We start from the raw sequence: 11,178 nt of genomic DNA, 5'->3' as shown, positions 1-11,178 counted from the left end.
TTATTAAAGCAATGATTCTTTTTTTTCAATTTTTTTTTTTAATTTCTTGTTCCCAGCTAACAAACACATGTATACTTATTTGTTTTTTTTTCAATCAATACAAAAGTCTGAAAAGGTCCGTCTCTCAACTAAAATGACAAAAAAGCAAAGAAAACTTTTGTGGTAAAACTCTTTAATTAAAAAAAAATAAAAATAATTACAGAGCGGATCGTCTGAAAACGACAACTCCGATGACAACGGAGACGAGAGCCGAGAGAGCGCCTTGCCTCGAGAGCCAAAACTCTGTCCAAGTCAACGGCCGCGTCACCTCGAAGACCACCTTTCGAAACTCATCGTTCAAATCTTCGATGGAGCCGGTGTTGTCGATCACAATGTCGGCCTTTGACCTCTTCGAGTCGAGCGGCATCTGAGCGTCGATCCTGTTCTGGGCGTCTCCGTGGCTCGACCCGTCTCTGGCCATGAGCCGTCGGAGCTGCGTCTCGGGATCGACCCACACCACGATGATGGGCTTCGCCCATTTGTCCATCTTTGCCTCAAACAATAGAGGGATATCCAGGACTATCACTTTCGACCCTTTTATCCATAATTTAAACATCTCCCAAACGATCCCCGCAGATATATATGGAGCTAGTAGCCTGAAATATTCACAACCACCAACTAAAAAAATCAGACACCGATACATGTATATATTTTTTATTTTATAAATTGAGTGGCATCTTAACGTTTTTATAAATTCCGAGGAAGGAAGCAAACCCAACTATAACCGAAAATTGGTAAACCAAATTATATTAATCGAAGTGAAATATTCTCACACGAGCAGGGACGAAGCCAGGAATATAAATTAGGGGGGGCTAATTTGCAACAAAAAGTTCAGGGGGGGCTGATTTGTAAATTTTGAGGGTAAAAAAATGTAAAAATAAATGAAAAACTGGGTAAAAAGTGCAAAAAAAAAATTTTGAGGGGGGGCTACCCTGGCCACCACTTGGCTTCGTGCCTGCACACGAGAACCTTGATTCGAATTGTGCATGGTATGAGTGTAATTTTGCTTTTAACCTATTTATTTGAACTATAATTCATAGTTTGCGAGATTAGGATTCAAACCGGGTAAGTACTTGTTTAACATAAACGGTACGGAGTGGTTTTGACCGGATTAGAAATTATGAAACCGAAAACCGGACCAAGTTATCTATTGTTGATATGGCACCAGATCTAAGGTCGAGTTCGGTTGATCAGTTCACATTGGTTTTTCATTTACTTTGTACGCCCGTAAGCCGTAACAAAATCCAAGGATTTCAGAAAATCAATATTTTACATGTAAAAAAAAGCAATTGTTGAAATAAGTTCAGAATATGGGTACCGGTTAAGAAGTTGACGCTTTCCTGGATCAGAGAAGACGATTTGACCGAGCCTAGGCCTATCCACTTCTCCATCGGCTTGAAGAATTTCATCTCCGAATGCCGCAACTACCTTTTTCCATCCACCTGTTCCCTTCTTTAGCACATCCTAAAATGATCGAGAACCAATCAAGGAGCGCTTCAGTTCCAACTCCAAACACTCAATTTGGATTAATCTAAGAAATATCTTAAAGGCTAGATGAATTTCCTAGTGAACCGAGATCAATAATCTGCTTGCTTGGTTAAGATTTACATACTCGAGCAATGATGTCAGCATCAACAACGGGGATCCCGTGTGGCTTGAAGAGATTGGAAACGGTGCTCTTCCCGGATGAGATTCCGCCGGTCAATCCCACAATTCTCATATTTATTTTGCTTGATTTCTTTCCTCCGAAAGTTTGAAGATCACGCCTCTGTTTCTTCCCTCCACTTAGATTTTCCTTCCTAAGAAAATTCTATAGAAAATTAAACAGATCGGAACTTTATGCAAACAAACAAAGAAACACACACAAACGCACAAACACACACACGCACGCGCGCGCACACACACACACACACACACACACTAAAATCCCACAAAACACTATTTAATCTTTCATTAAGACGATGAGAAGAATCACATGCGTTGCCATTTTTCATATATTCTGTAGATATACATAATTTTAATTTTTTTTTTTCCTAAGTTTTGTTGTCTTCAAATCTTCTAAACACATCCAAACAAGAATGTACAAATAATAAAGAATCAACATTTTTGTTCTTCAATTTTCTACAACTACTAAACACAATAAAATAAATTGATTTTTCGCTTGATTTTTCCATAAACATTTTCATTCTACTTCAAATTTTACCTCTCCTCACAAATTTTCATTTTATTGAAGTAGGATCTGAATTCCAAATGTAGTGTAAAGTAAAAATAAATTTTTAGAAAAATCGAGCACAATAATGAAGTAAAAAATAAACTAAACTCTGAGAACCCACACACACACACAAACACAAACAAACAAATAAACAACACACACACACACACACACACTGAAACCCCATAAACAACAGAAAAACTCTTCATCATACAGCATAATCAACAAAAAACAGCGAGCATAACTGGCTTGTTCATAGCAATTATAAGACATATTTGAACAATCTAATTTTCCAAATAGAATGAGATTTGCGGATATGTTCAGCTAATTCGAAACTTTACAAATGCCAGAAGTCCAACTCGAACATATTTGTCACTTTCTTCACATATCCCTCAAGCGTTCATATCAAGAAGAAAAGGTTGAACTTGGTATAATAATTCTTAGACCAAGTACCTACCCATAGAAAGTACTGATAAAACTACGTCATTTCATTTCTATCTACAGTTTCTCAGTAGAGTCTATTTTACATTTGACACCAATAGTCTAGCAATTTCATCAAATTTAAATAGATTCACAACTATTTTATCATTAAAGCTAAGACAGAACACTCTAATAGTAACACCAAATCGAAGAGGAAAAAAGGGGGAAAAGAAAAACCTTAAAGGCAGAGCCTTTGAAGAAGAAGACGAAGAAGATGGCGGTGGGATTGGAGATCTGAGTGATGAGCAAGCGACGGAGATCGAGGTGGGTCTTGGCAGTGGTGGAACTGTGAACCAAACAAACTTTGTATTATTAATTTTCATTGAAACATTGTCTCAAACACTTGGTTGGCACAAGGTAAAACAAAATGCGCAAACTTGGTGTAACTCCATGAAATTAGCCCATAGAATGTACAATGAAATGAAAGGATTAGAACACCTATAACAAGCAATACGTTAAGTGAAAATCTGATACGACGACTTTGTGGCGTTCAAAAACCTTGTCCGATTAGCTCGCCAAAGAGCCGTGGACCGGAGCTTGAAATCATCACTCAATCGATCAATCTCCGAGCCGATACTTCGTCTCCTATCTCAGGGAGTTAGTAAATGAATTACACACTGGATTGTTAATTTTACTTTTCACTGTTACTCTCTCAAAAAGAAGCTACACACATTCAAAAAGAGAAAGAACAAAAGACATGGAAGCGCATCTGGTGTAGTGGTATCATAGTACCCTCCCACGGTACTGACGTAATAATTAAAGCCTACGGGATTCGGGCTTAAGCCCAAAGGACTTTGGGAGTTTCTGTCCTTAGAAACAGATTTCATAAATAAAACCTTACCTAGGAATGAAAACGTATTCCCGACTCGAAATCAGTTTCCGGACAAGGGTCCCGAAACCAAAACTGAACTCTAGAAACGAGCCCTCGGAACCAAGCATCAGTGAATGTCAGATTCGATTTCTCAAGTCTGACACAGCAACACATATCCAACACAAAACACTCACGCGCGCACACACACAACCGAACACAAAATTCAAGAACAAATTATTTTAGAATTCTACATCCACTTAACAATTCAGAATCATTAATCAATTCTGATCACGAATTCAAACCCAAATCACTGAAACCCTGACCAACAAGAAAAGCCCCATATCAATCAATCAACAATCAATAATGAAGAATCAAGCCCGAATTTCAAACTATCCATGCAAACTCTTGAAGAAATCCAAAACCCCCAATTCTACAGCCCAATTCGGATTTCAAGGAATAGATTCGAGGTTTTCCTTACCTTGATGTGAATATGAGAGCTCGAGACCTCTACTTCCTTTCCAATGAATCACGAAAAGACCTTGAGAAGAACACCAAACCCAGAGCAAAGTTTAAAACCCTAGAATTTCAGTTTTGAAATTCGAACAAGTAGAAAAACACGACGCTTACCTCAAACGAACCCGGGCGAGAAGCTTGCAATCTCCGACCAGCACTCTCTCTCTCTCTCTCTCTCGCCCTCGTTTTTTTTTTTTTTTTTTTTTGAATAGGTGTTGTGAGTTCTGACAATGTGACCGATTGGAGGGAATAAAGAGTCAGCTAATTGTTAATGAAGCCATCTTTTTCTTTAGTTTGTTTTAGTTTCCCAATTAACCCTTTCTTTTGTTGCAAATAGGTCCAATCTTGATAAAACTTCACATTCCTCTCTCCATATATATAAAGCTCTTAGGAAATTATTTTCACTCTCGTGAGAATAGAGATTCTCATTTACTCGTTGCGAGGAGTCACGCAACTCTCGTTCAGGAAATATTCGAGACCAACTCGAAACTTCTCAAAATTTACTCGACCTGAAAGGCAGATCCTTAACGACACAAGTTCTACAAAAAAAAAAAAAAAAATCCGTCTTTACACATATCCTTGCCTATCCTTTGCTTCCAAAGATTTCTGATGCTTAGATAAATAGAGCCTGGTCGTTCCGCTAATCTTGTTTGTTCTCTTCCCCGTTTAGGCGTGATTTGCAAGTCCTACAAGCCTGACTTATAAGTCGACTCTTAGCGATCGCACGGTTGGCTTGGTTTAATCTCAATCAATTATTTTAAGCCTAAATATATTAAATCGTTCAAATATACGTGGAGGCCGGGGTGACTTTTTCCTCCTCCTTCGGTCTTCGTGGACCGATGTTTACGTGTAAGTAACGAAATCTTTCGAGTCCCAACCTACATCTTCTATTATGTGCCTTTCCTGCCTTCTTATAAAAGTTAAAAATGGCTCTCTAATAATGCACGTCCTGTTCATTACGCTTATAGGACGAATGTGATGCCATATCCACAATGCACCATTTCCTACGCCAAAAAAAAAAACGGCTTAATGCTGACTCATCATCTCCATTCACAGTCATCACTAAGGCTCTTTTTCAAATATTATATTCCTGCAATGTTAGTCAAACCGTACGTAACTATTTAAGGAAACCGTACGTAAAAGAGCTCAGATGATCAGATCACACACATGAGTATATATAAACACTAAAACTTTCATTAAACCTGCATGCCGAAGAAACACAACACAACACATCACAACCAATCTCCGTAGAAGATCCAAGACAACACATAAATACACACACAGACGTGGTCATTATTAAGGGTCCAAAAGTAGTATCGCCACGTCACAAACATTTCACAACACAGGGCTATCTCTCTGTTTCATTTTCCGTTTCAGGGGGAAACGACCTTGACCCAAGCGGGCCTGGCGGTGATGTCGGCCGCCCAGGCGGCGACATGTGGACGGGCGTCGAGGACCTTCTTGGCGGCGGTGTTGGAGAGGCAGTGGAGGGCCGGGAGGTGGTTCATGTCGGCGAGGGTGAAGCAATCGCAGGCCAAGTACTTGGAGACGGAAAGCCTGGCCTCGTAGACGTCGAGGACTTTGGCGAGCTTGGCCTCGTGCTCGTCCACTTGGGCGGGGTCGGTGCTCATGCCGAACATGGGCTTGTAGTGAAGCTCCCACGCCAGCTTCGAGGCCGCCGGGTCGAACTGGTGGGCCTCCGCTTCCATCCACGAGTACATCACCGCCTTCGGCTTCGTGTTCGATGGCACCAGCGCTGTTCCCTTATCCGCGTACGTCTCCGCTACGTACTTCGCGATCGCCCTCGAATCTGCCACCCCAACAACAAACACACAGTTTTCATTAGAAATCTTACATTTTCTATGTTTGACTGATTAGTAACATTTTGGTGTTGGATTAATACATGTTTAGGGTGTTTTTTTTTTTTTTATCCATGAGAAATATAGTAAAGTTAAACGTTTGACATTGTTAAATAGTTAATGTTTAGTAAATATCCACTTTCAGATGTAAATCTTAGGTAAATCGCTACTTTCATGTAGCGAAAATTGGCTATTTACCAAATATTTAAGTTTGAAAGTGGTTATTTACCTAAGATTTGCTATTTAGCAATGTCAAATGTTTAAGTTGACTATTTTCCTAATTTTATGTTTTTTTTTTTTTCTTTTCTAAAATTTATCAAAGCTACGTTCGAAATCGCAGAGTTTATGATTAAAAGTAAAATAAAATAAATATTTTGAATCTTCCACATGTGTGTATGCACTTGGATTTTCATTTTCCACACGTTTTTTTTTTTTTTTGCGAGGAAAATGATACCACAATTCTGGTTATACATTTTTGCTCAATCCAAACCACACACAGATAATATGAATCTACAATCTAACACCATAAACACAGTAAGGGATCTAACAGTGTTTATAAGTAGCTGGTCATTGTTCCAATCCATGATTTGATTCTAAATTATTTAGATCCAGACTCTCTCTTGAGATGATGTGTTAGAGAATAACATAACAAGATTTATAAGACCAGGAGTGAGAAAGGCCTGGAGTAATTAATGCTTGAACAGCGAAGTTGAGTACGGTATATTGAAATTCCCTGTTGCAATACCGCAAGGTTATATGTATTTGTCGGGTTCTGAACCCCAATAAATTATTACGATACAAATCCAACGACAGGTAAGAGAGAAAGAAGAATCAATTTTACCGAAAATTTTCAAATCTCCATCCTCCAGAGCAGGAACTTGGCCAAAGGGCTGAATCAAACAAAGAAACACACAAAACGTGTCAGATAAACACTACAGATAGTGTGTGAGTGTGAGAGCTATAAATCCTTGTTTCTGAAAAGCTTACGTTCAAGGAAATGAATGGCTCTTGTTTGTGAGCACCGGATTTCATGTCGACGGTGACGAACTCGAAGTCCAGGCATTTCTCGTGGAGGGCGACCATGGCTCGCTGCGAGGCGGTCGAGATCGGACTTCCGTAGAGCTTAATCGCTGCCATGGTTATTTCTTCCTAATTTTTTGGGATGTTGATTTGGGAGTGATTTAGTTGTATGAGTCGGAAATTAGGGCGTTTTGAACTTTTAATAGGGGAGACCTTTGACCCAAACGAAGATTCCAGAGAGAGATATTTGGCTTGGCCTTTCCACTATCTATTGTCGGTTGGTGAACAAATATCTCGTATTCATTTTCTATATATATGCTCTCTCTAGAAGGAACGTGGTTGCTTTGACTATTTGCGCGATCATTTTGACTTTTCATTTCCTTTCTTTTTTTTTTTTGAAAATAACCCATATATATCATATGTTTTAATAAATATCGATTTTAACCTTTGATTTTCAAAAATATTGAGATCATATCTTCTGTTTAACTAAAATGACGAAATTATACCCTAAAATGGATAACAGTGTAATAAATCTCCCTTCATTGATATTAACTATTATAAAAGAAAAACCGAATTAAATTCAAAACAATATCCTAACTTCCAAATTTCTAATTTTGAAATAAAAATAACCTTAAATTGAAATTAAATAATAAAATTTATATCTCCGAAGAGATGACTCCATTCTGTGTTCGAATTGCAACTCTGAATTCTGAGTTCTCTGTTCGAATCTGTAATTTTGATGACTATCAACTGTCGATTTTTACCATTTTGCCTCTTTTTACGTTCTTCACGATTAAGAGACTGTTGTTTATTTTTTATTTTTTTAATAAATTACATGTATGACGCGAATGAATAAAGATAATTGGTGTTTACATATAAATATTATAGTCAATGTCAATGAAAAGTCAATAAAAAGAAGATTTGTGGTGCTGCTGTTTATTTCAGGGTATAATTTCGTCATTTTAGTTAAACAGAGGGTATGATCTCGACATTTTTGAAAACCAAAGGTTAAACTCCATATTTCACTAAAAACAAAAAGTATATATGTGTGTCACGCCCCGGGAAAGGTGGGGTGTGATTATTGAATAAAATTAAACACTAATAAACTTTACATAACTATCCCACGGTGCATACTCAGTTATTTACTTTACAAGTCCATAGATAAAAGAAAGAAAATGAAAAATAAAACCAACATTCGACACTTGATAGTCTATCCAGCGAAAACCTTCAAACTCTCGACCACACTTAAGGTTATGTTTGGTTGAAAAAGAAAAATGGAATGATAATGAGAATGTGAAAGAGAATGATAATGGAATGAGAATCAAAAGCTATTCAATTCTCTAGTTTGTTTTTTAATCAATTAAGAATAATAATGGAATAAAATAGTAATTGACAAAAATACCCCTCACTTGATCTTCTCCAAAGTAGTCAAGGAACTAAATGCCGCCGGATTTTCAGGAATTTCGGCGGGTCAACGGCCGACGAAGAGCAAGTTTTTCGTTTCGTCGTCGTTTTTCGCCGAATATCGTCATTTTTCGTTTTTGTCATTTTTTCGCCGAAATGTCGTTTAATAAATAAGCAAAATTTGAGTGAGATCTGAGATTCGAACTCAGGAGCTTTGATGCATACGTCCAGACGTTTACCACCACACCAGACAACACCTTTGTTTATATTATGCAGATTTAATATATAATATGTATCTCATATATATTAGAGATATATATACATATGTATATAAACATTTATATAATTATACATATGTATATAAACATTTATATAATTATATATATTGGTATAAATACGTTGAAATTAATATTAATGAGAGTTTTTGATATTATGTTCGTGTAAAAATATTAAAAATTATAATGTATAGTTAGTATAAATTTTAAAATTTGATACAACTATATATATTTGATATAAATATAATTACAAATTATAGAGAGATATAAATATGTATATACATATTTATACAATTATATTTATATATGTATTTGATATAAATAATTAAATATAATTACGTTGAGATTGAATTTAATAAATGTATTTGACATTATATTTGTGCAAAATAAATTAAATATTAAAGATTATAAAATATAGTTAAAAATTGAATATATGTATATATATATATATAACATATTATGCAACATTATTTCCGTTCGGTTTTCCGTCGGCACGTCGGTTTTCCATGGAAAACGGCATTTCACTTGCCATTTTCCAAAAATTTTCCGTTGGGTTTTCCATCGGCATGACGATTTTCCGTAAATCAGGAGGGTCGAAACGGCAACGAAAACGGCATTTGATTCCTTGAAATAAACATCATAATCTCATAAATAACATCGATCGTTTCAACTACCACTAAAAAAAAACAAAAAACAAAATCAGACTAACAGAACTAATAAAAAAAACTTCATCTTCCTTACCTAGATCTTAAGCTCGTTCTCTCCATACAAAGTTTTTAAAAAAATATTTCAAAAACAGGTTGACTGATATTTTAAATACTACCACCACCTCCCTTCAGAAAGCAATCAAGCACAGACTTTCAAAAAACCAAAAAGAACAAAATCAACCCAGACGAAGGAAACAACAATGACGCACGGGGATCCGGATCTACACCCCAAGAAGAAACTCACCGGAGGCGATAGATCCAACACCGCCGTCCCACTCCCTGCCGCTGGTGCGTCTTCCGCTGAAAGCGTTGGAGAAGCAGAAGAGGAGGGCGGTGTCGAAGGGCGTCCAGGAGACCCTCTCGAAGCCACGGCGATCGTCAAAGCCACGGCGGAGGCACAGTTCCACCACCATTTATGGCAACACTGATTTTTTCTTTCTTGTTGCTCTGAATTTATGTGACGGGTTTTAATTGTTTCAAGAAAAAAAAAATTATTAATGTCTAAAGCTTTGAAGGATAATTTTGGAAAATAAATGATTCCACAGTGGAATGGTCTACTCTTCAGTTATACAGTGGAATGAAAAGGAAGCAATGATCATTCTATTGAATGATCATTGCAACTTCAAAAAATGAACCAAACAAAATTATTCAATTCTTTTAGAATGGATTCCATTCCATTCCTCTGTTTTTAAGTGAACCAAACATGCCCTAAATGCTATCTACAATGGTGCAGACAAGAATGTCTTCATAATGATCAACACTTGTGTGAGTGCAAAAGAGGCTTGGGAAATTAAGGAAATCTCCTACGAAAACACAGACAAGGTGAAGAACTCGCGTCTTCAAGTCAACATATGGAAGAAAAGAAAAATTAAAACAAAGGCCCAATTGGCTGATTTCTTTATATAAAACCCTTTGTAATGGCCTATTCTTTATATTAGTGGAATTTAGAGGATTAATATGTGTACATATGAAATGTTGTTTTTTATCTTCTTTTTGGACATAATTCATTTAGTTTGGGAATAAAAACAAGGTTTTTTTTTTTGTTTTTTTTTTTCATTTGTTGTGAAAATAAGTTCCCTAGATAAAATGATTTTATTTTATTTTTGGAAACTATGTTTGTCTAGTCATGAAGAATTTGAAGAATAAAAAGTGAGATACAAACCGCTATTTTATGATAGTTTTTTATTAGTCTTATTTTGTTATTTTTATGGGAATTGTAATATTTTGATTTTTAATAAGGATCATGGTTAGAGATTGAGTTAATTTTTTCTTTTAATATTTTATGTTTTTTTTGGGGTTTGGGCTAAACTAAGAGTAATGTTTAGACACTTTACAAAATCTATAAAAATGAAAAAATTACTAAATTAGGACACTTTAGTTACACATTTGTCACTAATTAGTAGTGATTTAGTGACACACATGTAACTAAAGAGTCATAGTAAGGTAAGTTTTTTTATTTTTATAGATTTTTGTAAAGTGCCCAAAAATTACTCATAAATTTGTCAATTTCCCTTATTTTATTATTATTTATAAATAGCCTAATTTTTAATTTTTGCCTATGGCCTCACTATTCGTTGGGCCGGCCCTGGTTGGAGCACAGGTTAGAAGGAGGCCGGCAATGGGGTGGAGAAGAAGATGGATGTTGGATGTGGCTATTACGTGAAGAAGATGGCTGAAGTGGATAACAAATTCAAAGTCATAGTGGGCCAAAATAAAAAAAGCCCAAGTGGGTTAAATACCCAAAATAAAAAAGAGCCCAAGTGATTTAAATACCAAAAAAAGAAAAGAGTCATAAGCCATCAAAAATAAAAGCCCATTATTTGTGCTTGTGTACAAAACAATTTTTTTTAACAAATAT

General features: G+C 36.2%; 2 protein-coding genes across 2 annotated transcripts; both read right to left on the bottom strand.

Moving 5' to 3' along the window:
• LOC149388922 (dephospho-CoA kinase-like) lies at positions 1 to 4,303 on the bottom strand. The gene is made up of 7 exons (XM_089624465.1): positions 4,170 to 4,303; positions 4,021 to 4,080; positions 3,230 to 3,316; positions 2,909 to 3,017; positions 1,652 to 1,838; positions 1,358 to 1,503; positions 1 to 635 (listed from the first exon to the last, which is right to left on the bottom strand). Exons 3-7 carry the CDS (start codon positions 3,276 to 3,278, stop codon positions 197 to 199), a joined length of 930 nt encoding a protein of 309 aa, XP_089480591.1. The 5' UTR covers positions 3,279 to 3,316; positions 4,021 to 4,080; positions 4,170 to 4,303; the 3' UTR covers positions 1 to 196.
• Positions 4,304 to 5,229: 926 nt separating this feature from the next.
• Positions 5,230 to 7,138, bottom strand: LOC149388921 (glutathione S-transferase F7-like). Its single transcript, XM_089623184.1, has 3 exons — positions 6,902 to 7,138; positions 6,756 to 6,804; positions 5,230 to 5,865 (listed from the first exon to the last, which is right to left on the bottom strand). The coding sequence occupies exons 1-3, from the start codon at positions 7,049 to 7,051 to the stop codon at positions 5,429 to 5,431; spliced, it is 636 nt and encodes a 211-aa protein (XP_089479310.1). The 5' UTR covers positions 7,052 to 7,138; the 3' UTR covers positions 5,230 to 5,428.
• Positions 7,139 to 11,178: the final 4,040 nt, after the last annotated feature.

This window comes from Urtica dioica, chromosome 8 (genome assembly GCF_054948205.1).
Source record: "Urtica dioica subsp. dioica isolate 48M chromosome 8, U.dioica_male_clone48M_v1_H2, whole genome shotgun sequence".
NCBI lineage: Eukaryota > Viridiplantae > Streptophyta > Magnoliopsida > Rosales > Urticaceae > Urtica > Urtica dioica.
This window is presented reverse-complemented; position numbering and strand designations above follow the sequence as displayed.

What these genes read in the sequence shown, in the direction of transcription:
- LOC149388922 (XM_089624465.1), bottom strand. Translation starts at nt 3,278, where the DNA reads ATGATTTCAAGCTCCGGTCCACGGCTCTTTGGCGAGCTAATCGGACAA. An exon ending in TCAAAGGCTCTGCCTTTAAG is followed by an intron (nt 1,839 to 2,908) that starts GTTTTTCTTTTC and finishes GAATTTTCTTAG; the next exon opens with GAAGGAAAATCTAAGTGGAG. An exon ending in AAGCGTCAACTTCTTAACCG is followed by an intron (nt 636 to 1,357) that starts GTACCCATATTC and finishes TGAATATTTCAG; the next exon opens with GCTACTAGCTCCATATATAT.
- LOC149388921 (XM_089623184.1), bottom strand. Translation starts at nt 7,051, where the DNA reads ATGGCAGCGATTAAGCTCTACGGAAGTCCGATCTCGACCGCCTCGCAG. An exon ending in AGCCATTCATTTCCTTGAAC is followed by an intron (nt 6,805 to 6,901) that starts GTAAGCTTTTCA and finishes TGTTTGATTCAG; the next exon opens with CCCTTTGGCCAAGTTCCTGC. An exon ending in TGGAGATTTGAAAATTTTCG is followed by an intron (nt 5,866 to 6,755) that starts GTAAAATTGATT and finishes TTGGGGTGGCAG; the next exon opens with ATTCGAGGGCGATCGCGAAG.